Genomic DNA, 17636 nt, shown 5'->3' on the forward strand with positions numbered 1-17636 from the left:
GACATCAATCCCTGTCGCCCCCAGCTCTTCCTCCTGGCTGGAGGAACCCTTGGTAGGGAGAAGGCACAGAGATGGGGGACAGGGCCCTGGGGGAGGCTCTTGCAGGTGGGTCTCAGGTGGCCCTCACTGGAGTGGGAGTGGAACTTAGAGAGGAATCTTCCAAGGGCATGGCAGGTGTGGCCAGGTCCTAGGCAGGGACTGGCCTGGGAGGCACTGGGAGGTTGGGACTGCCCTGACCTCCCCTACCTAACCCTGCAGGCCACCCAGGAGCCTGTGGGCCTGATGCCGGGCACAGAAGCCCTCAGTAGGTCCAGCCCTAGATGCAGAGGAAGCAGGTTGAGCAGCTAGAGGTATAAGTCTCCAAACAGCAGTGCCAGCAGGGAGGCCCCCACCTGGCTACAGATGGAGAGAGGGAGGCCCGGACATGGTTCTCTGTAGAGGGGAGGCTGCAAGACACAGGGAAGGGGGCCTGGCTGTGGCAGGGGCAGGAGTGCACTGTCCCCACCCACCTTTGGGACCAGAACTGGGGAGGAGACCCCATGTAGGGAGCTTGGCTGACCTGGGCTCAAGACGTGACCCCGTGGGTGCTCCCTGAGTGAGTGACACTGACCACACTCCCAACCTCTGAGCCCACTCTTCTCACTTTCTGACCACTCACTGGCAAGATGGCACAGGAGGTGGTGTCTGCAATGTTATAACCCATGTGCAGGCATGGGCAGGGTGGGAGCTCCTCCAACCTTGGTGCTGCCAAGGTTGGTGTTTCAAGCCCTCTCTAGGGACTTTGCTCTTCCGACTATTCAACATCTCCCCTCCCTTTAGACCATGCAAAACCCTCTCTTCTGGCTGGATGTGGTGGCTCATGCCTGTAATCCCAGCACTTTGGGAGGCTGAGGCAGGTAGATCACTTGAGCTCAGGAGTTCGAGAGCAGCCTGGGCAACATGGTGAAGCCCCGTCTCTACTAAAAATACAAAAATTAGGCAGGTGTGGTGGCACACGCCTGTAGTCCCAGGTACTTGGGGGACTGAGGCAGGAGAACTTTAACCCAGAAAGTTGAGGCTGCAGTGAGCTGAGATTGCACCACTGCACTCCAGCCTGGGCAACAGAGCGAGACTCTGTCTCAAAAAACCAAACCGAAACAAAACCTTCTCTTCTCCCAGGAAAACTTCCCTATACTGCTCTCCCCCTCTGATCTCCAAGACCCTATGGTCTTTAACTCTCTTGGTGGTCAGCTCTCCTCCTATGGTCCCAAGGTGTCCAAACAGACCAGCTGAGTTGGTGCCGGGCAGTGCTGGACTGGGCTCTGGGAGATCTGGACTCTATCCTGGGCCGGGCCCTGTGTCTCTTGGTGCCTCCACTTCCCTATCAGTAAAATGGGGCTGCTGGAGCTGTGTGTGGCTTCTAGGGGCTCCTGATTTTGATGCAGAAGTGATGGCCTTGGACACTGAAGACTGGGCTGTCATTCCATTGGGACTAGGGACAGGTAGGGGGTTGCCTCGCCCCCTCACAGGCTGCTTCTCTGAGGACTGGCGTTGGAGACAAAGGAAGCCCAGCCAGGGACCCCTATGGTGCTGGCCCTCCTCGGAGCACTGGGCGGGTAGACCACCCTCCCCCCATCCATTACACCCCCCCACCTCCGGTTTTTCTAGGCTCAGCTGGGCTGTCTGCCTTCTCCTCCTGAAAAAATGTGGTTTTTTTTTTCCCATCTCTGATGGGATGGGGGCTTCAGAGTGGTTTTTGGTGGTGGGGGATGGAGCGAGGAGGGCAGGGGAAGTCTAATGGAGTCCCTGCTCATCGCCTTTCCAGGCCACGGCCTCTCCTAACCCCACGACCAGCAACCCAGACAAGAGACCCCAGCCACCAGCCCGGCTAGACAGTAGGTCCAGCCGGCATGGGGGAGGGGGCGGCGGCTTTCCGGCGGTAAAAATAGCGCTGACAATTGGAGGACCAAAAAAAAAAAAAAAAAAAAGCCGGTCTTCAGCCCCCGCGCAGCAATTCCGGACCCCAAGGCCGGGTCATTCCTTAAAATATTGATGAGTCGGACTCGCCGCCCCAGCTAATGGGCCCGCGACCAATCGATGCGCGACACAGTGGGCGGTGGCCCTGGGGACGGGGAGAGGCAGGAGCCCCGCCCACGTCCAGCTGGCACCCCCCCACCTCCTCCCCAGCACCATCCCAGCCACAGGAGGCCAGGAGCACTGGGAAGAGGAGGGATGGTCAGTGGTCCCACAGGTCAAACTAGCTATGCAGCACCTCAAAAGGCTGCGCCCCACTGCCAAGAGACCCCCCCTTCCTCCTGCACCCTCACTTAGCTCCGTCCTCAGAGCAGCAGTCAGAGAACCAAGTGCATGAAGGGGGAGACGGTCAGAACTAAGGGTTCTCTCCTATGTCCTGGGGTGGGCAGTGCCACCTACCCCCCAATGAACCATTCGCTATGGGGAAACTGAGGCCTTTTTTTTTTTAGACAAAGTCTCACTCTGTGGCCCAGGCTGGGGTGCAGTGGTGCAATCATAGCTCACTGCAGCCTCGAACTCCTAGGCCCAAGCAATTCTCCTGCCTCAGCCTCCCAAGTGGCTGGGACTACAGGCACATGACGCCATGGCCAGGTAATTTTTTTTTTTTTTTTTTTTTTTGAGACGGAGTCCTGCTCTGTTGCCGAGGCTGGAGTGCAATAGCGTGATCTTGGCTCACTGCAACTTCCGCCTCCTGGGTTCAAGCGATTCTCCTGCCTCAGCCTCCTGAGTAGCTGGGACTATAGGTGGGTCCTACCAAGCCCAGCTAATTTTTGTATGTTTAGGAAAGGCAGGGTTTCACCATCTTGGCCAGGCTGGTCTCGAACTTCCGACCTCGGTGATCCGCCCACCTCAGCTTCCCAAAGGGCTGGGATTATAGATGTGAGCCAGTGCACCCGGTCCCAGGTAATTTTTTGATATTTTGGTAGAGATGGGAGTCTCACTATGTTGCCCAGGCTGGTCTCATGCAGCCTCTTCTTGGGGTACCTCCTTGCCTGACACAAGAGACAAGGCCTCACTCTGCTCACCTCCACCATCCTCAGAAAACCTGCCCAGCCATGCCTTCTCATGTCCACTGCCCTTAGGGGTCCTCAGGACCTTAGCAGCACTGGCCTGGCCCACTCAGCCTCGCTCTGGACAACAGAGGCTCCTTCAATCCTGCTGTTCCTCAAGCACCCTCCTGGCCTCGGTGGGGCAGTCCCTTCCACCCCTGCAGCCTCCTCTCTGCACCCCTCCCTGGGCAGGACACAGATGCTCTTTGGGCAGGTCATCCCTCCGGCCTGGAGTGACTCCCACCCGCTGACTAGGTATGAGTCTCTCTCTCCCCTGCAGATTCAGGAACACAGCACACAGCGCAGTCTCTGCTTCGCTGCTGAATACGTGGGCGTTGGTTTTCAAGCCCATGTTACTGCTCACCTCCGCAAAGACCACATCCCCACAAGGTAGGCTCTGAACCAGGGCCTCCTGCCAGATGTGGCTGGAATTCCCCAACTCTCCCCTCCCAGAATATCTGAGCTCACTCCACCACCCCGGCAGAAGGCAAAGTAGGCATGGCTTCTGGTCTTAACTTAACCCTTGAACTTGCTGTGACTTTGCTGCAGAGTGGATGGGTGGGGGCCTCCTGGCTGGCGATGGGGACAGGTGTGGATTCAGAGCCCTTGGGACTTGTATGGCTCTGTATGGGTGATTAGGTACTAGTGGTCTTGGCTGTTCTGAGCATTAGTTTCCCTAGCTGCTCTTCCGTGCAGATAATTTTCTAGTCCAAGGCTCGCCCTGAGCAGCATCGCTTGGAGGCAGCTATTGCAACAGCCCTGCACCCAAGACAACCCCAGGCCTCTCATGCCACGCTCAGCCTTTGCCACCGCCACGGGAGGGTGGGAGCCCTTCTGCTGAGCCCCCTGGCTTTTGCAGACATCCCAAGCTTGACAAGCCCTGCTGGCACCGGCGCCTGCAGACCCTCAGTCCCAGGGGTTCCCACGGTTGCCTTTGACAGTTCTTCCCCAGCAAAGGGAGCCCCACTGCCTGGGCGTCTCCCTATGGCCACCTCTGGTCATTTGACACGCTGGGACAGTGTTAAAAGTCTGAGATCTGGAGCCAGACTGTCTGGGTTTGGATCCCAGCTGCCCTGCTACCCAGTGAAATGACCCCTTGGACTCTGGAGCCTCAGTTTCCCCATCTGTTAAGGTGGAGGTGACAGCAGTGCTAACCTTAAGGGGCTGTCATGAAGATTAAATAAGCAATTTGTTTAAAAATCACAGCTCTATTCATTCCCTTTTCCTCCAGCTGCTCGTGGCAGGCAGCTGCAGAGGTACCCACTGCCCCAACACATAAACCCAGGCTCCAATGTGGCCAAGGTCAGCGTTCTAGAACCCACATTTCAGTGGGCCATGCCCCTGTTAAAACCCTTCTCCCCTCACATCTTCCCTGTAAGAAAGAGTTGTTTCTCCATTGTAGAGATGAAGAAATGGGGTTCTGGGGAGGGAGGTGACTACCCACCATGCTCTGGTCACCACGCAGTGGTGAGCTCCCACTGTGTGTCAGACGCCAGGTGGGAGGGTCCAGGGCTGCAGAATGGACAAGAGGGGAGGCCAGGTGCAGTGGCTCACACCTGTAATCCCAGCACTTTGGGAGGCCGAGGAGGGCGGATCACTTGAGGTCAGGAGTTTGAGACCAGCCTGGCCAACACAGTGAAACCCCATCTCTACTAAAAATACAAAAATTAGCCAGGCGTGGTGGTGCACACCTGTAACCCCAGCTACTCAGAAGCCTGAGGCATGAGAATTGCTTGAACCCCGGAGGTGGAGGTTGCAGGGAGCTGAGATTGCACGCCACTGCACACCAGCCTGGTCGACAGAGCAAGACTCTGTCTCAAAAAAATAAAAAAAAAAAAGGGGTATGGAGCCAAGTTCCAGGCTGGTCCCTTTCTGAGACCTGTTTCTGGGGAACTCCGCTTCCAAGGGCAGAGTGGGAAGACTGAATCCCTGTTTCAGGAAAGGAAATGACCACCTTTAGAGGATGGGGCACTCTGAGCGGCTGGGTGGGAGGGCGGGGGAATCCACAGCTGGGCTCTGCAGGAAGTGCGGGTCAGATAAGCAGGGAGTGGGGGCCAGGACAACAAGCTAAGCCAGGGCCTGTGGGCTCAAGAGGCAGACTCAGCCTCCTTCAGGAGCACCCAGTGCTGGACAGTTCCTGGATGGGCTCTGCAGGTGGAGGGCAGGCTGGGCTGGTTCCAGCTGCACTGGCCCTGGTTACTCCCACCCCACCCTGCCTTTCTGGGGTTGCAGAGCAGAGGTTCCCCCCTCCCATCTCCAGCCTTGGCCTGAGACACTCAGCCCCTTCCACTCCCCCAGTGTCATAACTCTCACATGGGCCCTGGCCCAGCCCCCTAAACCTGCAGGATACCCCCTTAGTGCCCCTCACCAACTCATCCCACCCAGCTGCCTTCTGGCTTTTCCAGGACACTCATACCAGTGCCTCCTGAGACCTCTGGCGGCACCCCTAAGATCTGAGCATCCCCGAACTCTGGAGACTACAGGTGCTAATAAAGCTTCCCTGGGCCTTTCTCTGAGCTCAACTCCCAGCCTGGCTGATTTCCAGGTACCTCAAACTCACCACATCCAAGTTCAAATACATCCTCTTCCTCCAACTCCTGCCTGTCCTCTGCACAGAGCCTCAGCACCCAGCTGGGCACTGCCTACTTCCCCTGTTCTGCCCCAATAGCAGGCAGGCCCCCAAGCCCACAGAGGCCTCGGGAACGCCCCTTGATCCTCTTCCCACTTCCACCCTTGCCCCCTGCCCCTCCACCACACCACATGGCTGTGGCCTGTCTCTTCCACTGAACCTTGAGCTCCTGGCTGGCTGTCCTCCCCACCCCCCAGGTGGGCGCTACCCTCAGATGGCCCGGAAGTATGTGGAGAATGGGGCCCAAACCCTGCTTCACCCAGAGGAACCAAAAGATGCTGCACGCCCACACAGCGATGCCCTGCCTTGCTCTGCCCAAACAGGTGTGGGCTGTGACCTCGTGTTGAGGGGTCACACCTGCTATCCCCCTAGACAGAGCATAGCCATAAAACGGCACCCAGCCCGGTGAGCAGGGAAGAGAAACCTCCCCAGGCCCCAGGGCTCTGACCAGTCCCCTGGCCTCACTTGGACAGTAAGAATGAGCGTAGCCCCAGGAAGACAGCAGCCAGGAGGCCTGAAGCCCCTAAACCCCCAATTCCTTGCAACCCAGGCTGGGTAGGCAGGGCAAGAAGTGCCAGCCTCTTGTCAGAGAGGAGTGGTTGGGAGGCCCGGCTTGTTGACTGCGGGACTTTGGGCCAGTCACTTCCCCTCCCTAAGTGTGTGGGGATAATAATAGCACTAAACCCACAGGATTGTTGTAAAGATGACACGAGCGGCGACCGTGATGCCCTTAGCTTGGCACAAGTAAGTTTGAAACCAAAAGCTCAGCCCTGGGAGGCCCAGGATCACTTGGGTGGAGATCCCACTTCCAAGACCCCCAAGGGAAGCCCACCCCTGGGTATTTGTACAGAAGTCCTCCCTAGGAGATTCACGCTAAGTAGGGAAGAGGGATTTAGAAACTTTAGACAGATTTTTCACAACAAGGGTAAAAAGAAAAGCGTGTGCATTAACCCTTGATTACCTAGAAGCATTCAACCAAGCAGCATCAGAAGCCGGCCTGCCACGGGGTGGGGCTGTTCTTGTGTGTTGGTGGGACAGACCTCTAAGGAAGTAGCTGGTGGGAAACTGTCTCTGAGACCCCCAAAAATGCCCTGATCCACACTAGCCTAAAAGAAGTGCCACCACCGCCACCACCAGACCTCTCCCAAAGCTCCTGGAGCTGAAAAGTTCTAGGTCACTCTCCCAACCTCTTCCTGCGTGGAGCGGGGAGGCCAGGAGGGAAGAGGTTGGGAGAGTTCAAGGTGGGACACAGTAGGGGGGGCTTCAGCTCAAGAGGCAGTCAAAACCTCTTGGGGAAACCACACCCCCTGCCCCCAGTCCTCCCAGAGGAGCTCCAGGGACCTGACTCTGGGACGCAATTCCTGCCGGGAGTTGCCGGTCCCTTAGCCAGGAGGCAGGCAGCACCATCCCATTTTACAGGGTAGGTGATGTTGGCTCGGGGGCATTGGTAGGGCTCCACCCAGGTCTGACAGCCTAGCCTGAGGCTCTCCCTTGCACTAGCTCGAAGTGCACGTAGATCCTGGCTTATTCGTGTTCAGAGTCTCGCCTGGGGCTGCCCGATCTGCCTTGCGTGGCTCCTGAGAGGCTCCAGTCACTGCAGACTTCCCTCCCTGAAGGCCCCCACTTCGGGGCTGCAGGGGGCCAGGATGCGTCCCTGCCTCTGCCTGGCCTCAGCCCGCTGGGCTGGCGCGGTTCCGGCCCGCGCTGCCCGCAGGTTCATCAATGGCCGAGGCCCAAGGGCCTGAATGGAGGGCACGAACCCGCCCCTTCTTAAAGGCGCCGGCCTCTTGGGCACCCTCCACGATCCTCCCGGCAATCGGGGGCTCCGGGGAGCTCCCCGGCTGGGCGGGTCGAGAAAGGGGGGCCTGGGCCAAAGGGAGGGCGTGCCTGTGGCCTGGAGGAGGTCCTCCCCGATCCCATCCCGTGGCCCTCACCCTCATTCTAGGTTGACGCCCCCTCCCAGCGCTCCCAGCGTAGGGAAGAGACCTGGGCACCCCCTCCCCCAACCAGAGACCCCTCCTCTAAGGGCCCGGCTGCTCTCGCCCCACTACCCGGCCGGGGCCCTAGCAGGGGGCGGGGGCGCAGCTGCTCCAGAGGCGGCTCGGCCCCTCCAGCGGCTCCCCGCCCCGCCCGGGATGGGGATCGGGGAGCAGATCCCAGCCGGGGGCGCCTCCCCTCCCTCGCGCGCCCTCCTCCCTCCCACCCGCGCACACAAAGACGACACGCGCGGACCGAGGCGCGTGCGGCCGCTCTCCTTCGGGCAGCGGTGCGCACACAGCGAACGTCCCCGGGGACAGACAGGGGTCCCGGGGGAGGGACCAGGGAGCGAGGAACTGGGTATAAGGAGGCCATACCTACAGGCGCGCAGCTGCGGCCGAGCGGGCTGGGGCGCCGGCTGAGCGCTGCCCGGACCGCGGCCGGGCTCCCCGGGCCCGGTGGCTCATGGCCCGCGGCGGACTGGGCTCCCTCCCTCGTTCACCGCCTCGAAGGCTCGTGCGCTCCTCGCGGTCCCGGCGCGTCCCCCGCGCGGCTCTCTGGCAGCCGAGCTCCGCGCGCTCCGAGCCCAGCCCCGCGCGGCGCGCCCGCCGCCCGCGAGGCGCGCGCCTCCCGGCCCCGGCCCCGGCCCCGGCCCCGCCCCCGCCCCCGCCGCGAGCCCCGGCCCGCCCCCTCACGCCTCCTGGCCCCGCCCCCTCCCGCCCCCACTTGCGCCGCTCAGGGCCCTCCCCCGCCGCGCCGCCGGCCATCCGCGGAGCCCGAGCGGCGCCGGTGGCCGGTGCTTGCTGGCTCCCCGCAGCTGCAGTGCCGAGACTGCCCGGTCCTGGGGCCCGGAGAGAGGGGTTAGGAGCCGGCTTCGAGTCGCCCCATCTGGGCGGGGGTCCCCATGTCGCCGAGCCGGCCCCAGGCCAGGCGCGGGACTCCCACTCCTCTTCGCGGAGGCCACCTCTCGAGCCCGGGGTGGTGGTGGCCCCGGGAGCGCGGAGCGTGGGGCCGGGGGAATGTCCTGCGTGGCGGGTGTATGGGACGCGGACGCCCTCGAAGCGCCCCTCGCTGACGGGTGCTTCGCGGGAGCCGCCGCTGTGGCCAGACTCTCCGCAGCAGGGACAATGGGAGCCTGGAGGAGGCCTGGATGTCGCAACAGAGGAAGTCGATGCCTGGTTCTCATAAATCCCGAGGGCGCCACCACGCCCCCTCCCTGCAGCCCTCCGGTGCGGGAAATCGCCCCCGGGCCACAGGGCGGGAAGACCCCTGAGCGCAGTGCCCCCACCACCCAGCCTTCGCTGTGATGGGGGCCTGATGCCACCCGGAGAGGTGTCAGAGATCATAGAGGGGCGATGAGGGGCCACAACCCTGGCACCTTGCTCACCCCTGCCTGGCTCCAGAACTCGCCTGCGTTAGGGCAGAGACCAGTGGGGCTAAGGAAACAGTCCCGCTGGGCTTTGCGGGGCACTTGTAGCCTGACCCCTGGTGCTGAGGGCACGGCGCGGGGGCTCTGGGAGGCTTCCTGAAAGAGGTGCAGGGGGCTCAGCAGGCCTGGAAGGGGTCTGAGAGGGGAGGGAGGGCTTCGGTGGGGGCAGAGGTGTGGAAAGGGCCGCTCAGAGAAGAGAGTAGTCTTGCTCCTGGAGATAGCAGGGGGGGACCCCTGGGTGTCTTCTCCCCTCATCTCCCTCCTTGTCCCCTGCCCCCACCTCTGGCAGTTCTGTCCTGGTCTCCTTGCCAGCCGGAGCTGCCTCCATCTGTCGCCCTCCCGGGCCCAAACTGACCTCTGACTTTTCCCAGAGCCATTTCCCATCTCTAATTTACAGACAAAGGTTTTTTATCAAACCCTTCTTAGGGATGGAAAGGTGGGGCTTCCAGAGTTGAAGGTGGAGGGGACAGAGCCCTCACCTGCTGCCCAAAACCCCGGTGCTGCCCTCCACGGGGGCACGGAAGACAGGCAGACCCCTTCCCTGCCCCACATCTTGGCTCTGTTCCCTCCGCAGGACCAGGCCAGCAGACACTTTAATGAAAGCTTCGGCAGTGGGCCAGCCCTCGATCGGAGCTGCAAACAGGCCTGCACGCCTGGCTGGGAACCAGGACACCTATGAATGAGGCCGGGAAGGGGGAGGAGGGGGTGCCCGAGAGTGGGAGAAAGGGAAGCTCCATACATGGCCTGGTTGTGGTCTCCACCCTCCCGGGAGAGGGGAGAGCCTGACCCGCGGTGGACTAACCTGGTTCAGAGTAGTGGGCTGAACTCCATTGCTGGGATGATAGCGGCCAGAGAGGGTCCTGAGATGGGAAGCCATGGGCAGGACAATAGCTTGGATCCATCCCCAGGGAGGAGGAAGTGAGGAGGGGCCGGCAGCAGAGCGCCTCGGACCCACAAGGAGGAACTGATGGAGATGTGGAAGTGGCTGTGGGGGTGGAGGGGGCGTGGTTGGCCAAGAGCAGCTGTCACCTCGCTGGGGATAGGAATGAGGGTCAGGGAGGAAAGGTCCATCCTGGGTCCCTGAGGGCAGGAGGCTTGAGGGGCTTGGAAGAAGTCCTCATGGGGGAGATGAGGGGTGCTGGGACTGGGACCCCAAAGAAATGCCCCTGGATACACACACTTTAGACTGTTCAGAACTAAAATGGAAACAGAGGTAGCACAGGGGACCCTGGCCTGGTGGGCTGCAGTGGGGGACCTGGGTTTGCAGCCAGTCTTGTGACAGCTGGACAATGGGTTAATGCACCCACTCCAGACCCAGAGAATGCGCTCCTCTATCTGAGGCTGGGCTGGAGGTGAGGTGGCCCAGAACCTGTGGCTCAGGGGGGTTCCCATGCGAGGCTGGTGCTCAGGGGGATTGATGGGCACGGGCTTTGCAGCCCCTGGCAGGCGGGGGCCCATGGGAAAGGGGAGCACAGAAAGGGAAGCAGAGATTCCCCAGGAACTGACGTGAACCAAGACACGTCATACACCCAACCACAGCCCGACAGGTGGTTTTTTTTTTTTTGAGATGGAGTCTCACTCTGTTTCCCAGGCTGGAGTGCACTGGCACGATCTCAGCTCACTGCAACCTCTGCCTCCCGGGTTCAAACGATTCTCCTGCCTCACCCTCCTGAGTGGCTGGGATTACAGGCATGCGCCACCATGCCCAGCTAATTTTTGTATTTTTGGTAGAGACGGGGTTTCACCATGTTGGCCAGGCTGGTCACGAACTCCTGACCTCAAGTGATCCACCTGCCTCGGCCTCCCAAAGCGCTGGGATTACAGGTGTGAGCCACCGCGCCTGGCCCCGGGTGGTTTTTGAATAAAGGAATGGGTTTCCCTTTTTGATGGTGCTACTTGTCCTCTCAAAAGCACTCGGACATTGGATCTGGGTTTCAGCAGAGCTCTGAATGTACTCATGGAATTCCTGGAGATGAGAACAGGGGGAGGAATGTTCTGTGTGCCCAGCTGTGAGGCCAGCCCCAGCTCCCAGGGGTGGCACCGCAGGCATCCCCACCAGCCTCCAGTCCCTCCAGCGTCCCAGAGCACAGGGCACCAGGGTGGCTGCAACCGTGGTTTATTTCAAATGTGCAAAGCTAAATATGCAACTACAAATCTAACTCAGGAAGGCCTGCCAGTGGCCCTGAGAGGTGGCCGTGCTAGGGTGGTCCACAGCCAGTTCTGACTGGCTAGGAGACATTCAGATCCCTCAGACCAATCCATGAGTCTGAAGAGACTGGGGCTCAGGGGCTCATTAGAGACTCTTCCTTATCTAGAAACCAGAATATCTTGCTAAAGAAGAAAGCAGAAATCACATGGGTCTGGGGGCAGGGAGGGGGTAATAGAAACTGTTCCGCTGGCTGGGGCTCTCTCTCTTGGGGTGCAGTGGGGGAGGGGGCAGACTCTGTCAAGCCTCATATACTCTGCAGGGTGGGGCCGGTGGCAAAGGCAGGCTGGGGGTGCTGGACTCAAAGCCTGCTGTCCTGGAGGGAAGCATCTTCCACCTCTTACGGGGCATGGGGGGATCCTAGGAGAGCCCAAGAGGATCGCAGTGCAGACAGGCCCAAGCTGGATTAACCGCAGCTGGAATCGGTGGTCACCCAATCAGCCTCGCAGCTGAGGGACCTCTGCCACCAGGGCTAGAGGTCAGGCTGCGGGCAGAGCCCTAGCCTGAGGTGGGGGCTGAGAGGGTCTCTGCGGCTTAGCCTGGCCGGGCATTGGGGGCTTGCTCTCTGGACCTAGCGGGCCTGATGTGACCGAGACATTCTTTCAAGGGGACCCGAGGTGACCTGGGGCCTCTGGCAGCTGCTGGACAGCGGATAAGGGCAGTTTCCATGGGGGATTCTTCAGGGGAGTCTAAGTGATTAGATGCACTGAGCAGTCGGGGTGGAGGCGCAGCCATCACTGTCACGGGGGAGGCCCTGGGGTATCACTGCCACAAGTCACCAGCCGCAGCCCCGTTGTCATTCTCGTGGAACTTGTGCAGGTGGTCGGCGAACCTAGGGGACACGGGAAGCTTTGCTGAGGCCGAGTGTGTGTGTTGGGGAAGGGGGGTGTGTACCATGTGATGGGGTGGGGCTAGGGGGTAGTGGATATCGGGAGTAGGGGTGGGGGAGGGCCAGAATGGGGGGCTGTGATGGAGGGCTAAGGAGTGGGGGACATGAGGCAGGAACTCGGGGGTGTTGCGGGGGTGCTGGGAGCTCGCTGTGGGGCTGAGGGGGGGCCCAAGTGGGGTCCTCACTTCTTGGCGCAGAAGGTGGCACAGTCCCTCTCCATGCTCTCGCTCCATGCCAGCTTGTAGAGCACCTGGCCAGGTGGAGACACGGTGAGCTGCCCATTCGCCTCAAGGCCACCCCTGCAGCCCACCCATGGTCCCTGGGCCTGGCCTGGAACATAAAGGTTCTCGAGCCCCAGACTCCGGGGCGGGTGGGCCTTAGACATGTTCCTGCACCCACTGTTTCTGCAGATGATCAGATGGGCCCAGACACGGAGGCACCTCCTCTAATACTGTGGGCCAACCCTTGGAAGGGCCAGGAGCCGCTGGACCCTGGGGTCAGAACTTGAGCCCAGGTTAGCTCTGTAGGGGCCATCTTGACTGTGCTGGGGACAGGAGTCCCCAAGGCTGGATCCTTCCAGAGACACAGCCTTCCACCCCTCTTCTCCCCCAACTTGGCAGACATGGAGGCCCTTATCCGCTAACAAGAACACCACCTCCACAGCTGGGGAGGTTAGTTCAAGACGCCCCTTCTCTGTGCAGTCTTCGTGACTGTCCCTTGGTGGAGTTCATTAGACCTGCTCCCTTCCCACTCCATCCCTTCTTCCTATGAAGCCCGTCCGGGACCAGTCCCAGATGTGATCAGCCAGGCCTCTTTCACGGAGCGGCCCGGCTGGTGCCCTGGCCAGAGGTCCCAATGGGGTGGGTCCTTCTTGTCCCTGGGGTGGGCCAAGGCTCTCGAAGGGGAGAGGCGTGGCGGCAAGCTAGAGATGCAGCTTGGGGTAGGCCCAGGGGCCAGGCCACCGTAACAGGCTCCTGCTGCCCTGGAGGTCAGGGCTGGGGGTGGTGAATGTGCCTCTGGCCCGCCCGTGTGCACACTCACCAGGAAGACCAGGCAGTGCAGGAACAGTGTGTAGAAGAAGCCGATGGTGCGCGCCATCTTGTTGGAGAGAACCAGACGCCCCTGGGAGCAAGGAGGGGGTGAGTGGGGATGGGGCCGGCCTCACCCACCCCTGCAGGGCTGCCTGGGCTTCACAGAAAGGGCCCTAGGGTGGCAAGGGGAGGGAAGGGACAGGAAGCTGGGGCCCCTATTCCATCATTATGGGCCAGGGACATGGGCTGCTGGAATTCTTTTTTTTTTTGAGACGGAGTCTCCCTCTGTCGCCCAGGCTGGAGTGCAGTGGTGTGATCTTGGCTCACTGCAACCTCCACCTCCTAGGTTCAAGTGATTCTCCTGCCTCAGCCTCCTGAGTAGCTGGGATTACAGGCGTGCGCCACCACGCCCAGCTAATTTTTGTATTTTTACTAGAGATGGGGTTTCACCATGTTGGCCAGGCTGTTCTCGAACTCCAGACCTCAGGTGATCCGCCCAACTTGGCCTCCCAAAGTGCTGAGATTACAGGCGTGAGCTGCTGTGCCCGGCCACTGGAATTCTTTAAAAACATTTTGTTGAGACAAGGTTGCCCAGGCTGGAATGTAGTGGTCACAGCTCACTGTAGCCTTGACTTCCTAGGCTCAAGTGATCCTCCTCTGTCAGCCTCCTGAGTAGCTGGGACTACAGGTGCACACCACTGCGCCTGGCTAATTTTATTTTTTGTACAGACAGGATCTTACTGTGTTGCCCAGGCTGGTCTTGAACTCCTGGGCTCAAGCAATCCTCCCACCTCCCAAAGTGCTGGGATGACAGGTGTGAGCCACCACGCCTGACTCTAGGCTGCAGGAATTCTGAGGAATGCCCCCTCTACAGCCCAGTTCAGAACCATGCTGTGAACCATGCTCTCAGAGGATCTGCCCGGGAAGGGGAGAGACCCTGTCCCAGATCACACAGCCACTCTTGGCAGGGCAGGCGGCTCCTCCAGCCTGGGCTGCAGGGCAGGTGAAGAGGTGCCTGGAGACAGAGGCTCAGGCCTGTCCAGGGAGGGGGTGGGTAGGGGCAGGGACTCACCATGCTGAGGGTGGCCTTGTCCCAGGGACTCAGGCTCAGGTACTTCCTCTGCCGCTCCTGCACAGGGAGGGACAATCAGGAAAGGACCCCAAAGTACCTCACAGGCCCTGGCTTGTGGCAGAGAGCAGGGCCTGGCCAGCCACAGGACACCCTGCCCGCTGTTCTTGCAGACCCCCAGGGGGCTGCCAGGGGCTTCCCTGGGTGCACAGTCTACTCAGTGTGACATTCTGGACTCCCCTGACATCTGTGAGAGCCCCTCCCCGCCTCTGCAGCCATCCATTCTGCCCGTGGGAAAGTTCTCCATGGGCAGAGCTTCTGCAGTCTGGGTGGGGGAGGGGAGTTGTGGGGTGGGGTCCCCACAATGGATCGCCCGACTCTGGGAGCTGTAACTGGTTTTTCCTTGTCTGCCTGTCCCGCAAATGCACTCCAGGTTAACCCGGTCACTGCCACACACCCTCAGGTAGCCATCGGCAGGTGTTCCTGAATGGGCCCTGGGCCTACATTGCACTGAAGTGGTGGGGAGGCTGTCTTGGGGGGGCTCCTGGCCTGAGGGGCCAGGGTGTGCAGGGCTGGCATGGCAAGGCTGGCTGAGAGCACCCAGACGAGGGCAGGTGGAGGGGAGCCAGGGAAGGCCGAGTGCTCAGGGATGGGGGCCAGGTGATGGGGGGACCCCTGGGCTTCCCTGGGCTGATGCCCCTCCCCTCCCCTGCCCAGGCTGGGCTCACGAACCCGCTTGCTGAAGGAGGAGAAGGGGTCCAGGCGCTCCTCGTACTGGGACGAGTACCGCAGCTCCGTGTCATCACTGCCGCTGCCCTGCACAGACAGGGAGGGGAAGAGAACCAGTCAGTGCCTTGGGGCCCAGCGGGAAGGGCAGGAGCCCAGGGGAGCCTCAGTTTCCTCATCTGCAAAAAAGGGAAGTGGGGGAGGGAGCCCTAGATCCCAGAGGCGGGAGGAGAGGGTGCTGGGGTGACGTGAATGTGGCTGGTGCCTCCTGCCACAGGGGCATGGAGTTACCCATGGGGTCAGGGCCACAGTGCCTCCGGGCACAGATGGGGAACTGAGGCCCAGGCAGGGCCGGGCGCAGCTGCAGGAAGGTGGGTTTGCTGGGAGTGTGGGGTGGTCATGCGGGCAGGCAGGCAGCTGGGAGAGGAGACGCCCCCCAGCTGGCCACCCAGAGCCAGGCTGGTTTGCAGAGTCTGAGTGCCCTCTGGTGGACAAGGAGCGGCTCTGATGGGTGCGGACAGGGCTGGGGGCTGCTGGGCCCCAAAGGAAAAGGGAGAGGTGAATCCCTGCCCCACTATGCCCCACGCTCTTCTCTCACTCATAGAAAGGGTTTCCTGGCACGGAGTGGTCCCTGGGAGGCCTGGGGGCTGAGAGAAGCCACGCACAGGCCTCCCTAGCCCAGAAAAACTCGGCAAGTGAGTTTCTGATCCACTCTCTTGGTTGCTTTTTGGAGTGTGGACCAAATTCTGTTTACATTTTTTATTATTGCTTATTTATTTATTTGAGACAGAGTTTCGCTCTGTCGCCCAGGCTGGAGTGCAATGGTGTGACCTCGGCTCACTGCAACCTCCACCTCTCAGGTTCAAGCGATTCTCCTGCCTTAGCCGCCTGAGTAGCTGAGATTACAGGTGCATGACACCACGCCCAGCTAATTTTTATGTTTTTAGTAGAGACGGGGTTTCACTATGTTGGCCAGGCTGGTCTGGAACTCCTGACCTCAAATGATCCGCCCGCCTCAGCCTCCCAAACCGCTGGGATTACAGGCCTGAGCCACCATGCCCAGCCTATTTATTTTTATTTTTTGGAGGCAGGGTCTTGCTCTGTCACCTGGGCTGGAGTGTAGTGGCTGGATCTCAGCTCACTGCAGCCTGTACCTCCTGGGCTCAAGTGATCCTCCCACCTCAGCCTCCTGAGTAGCTGGGACTACAGGCACGTGCCACGATGCCTGGCTAATTTTTGTATTTTCAGGAGAGATGGGGTTTCACTATGTCGGCCAGGCTGGTCTCAAACTCCACCCGCTTCGGCCTCTCACGGTGCTGGGATTACAGGCATGAGCCACTGTGCCTGGCCCTTCTGGCTAGTATTTTCTTTTCTATTTTATTTTATTTTATTTTATTTATTATTATTTTATTTTACTTTACTATTTTATTTTTTATTTTATTTTATTTATTTTATATTTTTTATTTTATTTTTTATTTTATTTATTTTATTTTATTTTATTTTATTTTAATTTAATTTAATTTATTTTTGAGACAGAGTTTCACTCTTGTTGCCCGGGCTGGAGTGCAGTGGTGTGATCTTGGCTCACTGAAACCTCTGCCTCCTGGGTTCCAGCGATTCTCCTGCCTCAGCCTCCTGAGTAGCTGGGACTACAGGTGTGCACCACCATGCCCGGATACTTTTTTTGTATTTTTAGTAGAGACGGGGTTTCACCATGTTGGCCAGGCTGGTCTCGAACTTCTGAGCTCAGGCAATTCTCCTGCCTCGGCCTCCCACAGCGGTGGGATGACAGGCATGAGCCACCGTGCCTGGTCCTTCTGGCCAGTTTTTATGAATGAATCTGGACAGGGGCTCCACTCTGTGAGCTTCTCCCGGCTTAGGGCGGGCAGCTAGCAGGCAGGTGGGTGGATGGGGAGATGTCGGAAGGCCTCAGGGGGCCTCTGGGGCCCAGTGCTGCCCAGCAGGTCTTGGTCCCCGACCCTCCCATCTCCAGAGCCCTGATCGGCCTCTCTCCCTGCCTGGTCCACCTGGAGCTGAGGCCAGGGGAGGGCCCTCACCCGGCCAGGGTAGCTCTGCAGGAACTTGATCTTCTCAAATAGCTTGATGTTGTCGGCGCGCAGGCTGTCCAGCTCACTCTGCAGGGCCTGGAGGGTGTGCCGGGCCAGGCGGTTCTCCTGTGGGGGGAGGGGCAAGGAAAGGGGTGGGGGAGAGGCCTCCGTGCTGGCACAGGTGCTGCTCCGTCTACCTGGAGCCCCTTCTGTGCCCACAGCCTTCTCCTTGACCTGCCTGACTCTGTAAAGCTGCCCCTTCCCCCACTGTGGCCCCACCACAGGCAGAAGTCAGGGATCTTGGGTCAGGTTTCTTCATATGTATTACGTTGGTGCAAATGTAATCGTGGTTTTTGCCCTTAAAAGTAATGGCAAACACCATGATTACATTTGCATCAACCTTAATATATGACAGAGCAAGACCCTGTCTATATATTTTATTTTATTTTTTATTTTTATTTTTATTATTTTTTTGATATGGAGTTTCGCTCTTGTTGCCCAGGCTGGAGCGCAACGACGCAATCAATCTCGGCTCACTGCAACCTCTGCCTCCCGGGTTCAAGAGATTCT

The 17636-nt window shown here is 59.7% G+C and overlaps 2 protein-coding genes across 8 annotated transcripts in view; both read right to left on the reverse strand.

The window, feature by feature from the left end:
- The window catches only part of SH2B2 (SH2B adaptor protein 2), a 37156-nt gene extending 26542 nt beyond the window's left edge, over positions 1-10614 (reverse strand). For 2 of the 5 annotated variants that reach the window (XM_055392907.2, XM_055392909.2), the window contains exon 1: positions 8046-8309. Coding sequence is in view for 3 of the 5 variants with exons in the window: in XM_055392902.2 (XP_055248877.1) it covers positions 9900-9999 (100 nt within the window). In the remaining 2 variants the exon portion in view is untranslated. Of the gene's footprint in view, positions 1-8045; positions 8310-9899 lie in introns of those variants that run through there. The other 3 variants (XM_055392902.2, XM_055392901.2, XM_055392911.1) reach the window with 3 other exon arrangements.
- A 583-nt stretch (positions 10615-11197) lies between these two features.
- CUX1 (cut like homeobox 1) overlaps positions 11198-17636 on the reverse strand; it is a 466860-nt gene continuing 460421 nt past the window's right edge. For all 3 annotated transcript variants that reach the window (XM_055392896.2, XM_055392897.2, XM_055392895.2), the window contains exons 18-23: positions 17076-17192; positions 15025-15108; positions 14296-14352; positions 13234-13314; positions 12378-12442; positions 11198-12135 (exon numbers count right to left, since the gene is read on the reverse strand). In XM_055392896.2, coding sequence (XP_055248871.1) covers positions 12066-12135; positions 12378-12442; positions 13234-13314; positions 14296-14352; positions 15025-15108; positions 17076-17192 — 474 coding nt within the window. In that variant the 3' untranslated portion in view covers positions 11198-12065. The remainder of the gene's footprint in view (positions 12136-12377; positions 12443-13233; positions 13315-14295; positions 14353-15024; positions 15109-17075; positions 17193-17636) is intronic.

This window comes from Gorilla gorilla, chromosome 6 (assembly GCF_029281585.2).
Source record: "Gorilla gorilla gorilla isolate KB3781 chromosome 6, NHGRI_mGorGor1-v2.1_pri, whole genome shotgun sequence".
NCBI lineage: Eukaryota > Metazoa > Chordata > Mammalia > Primates > Hominidae > Gorilla > Gorilla gorilla.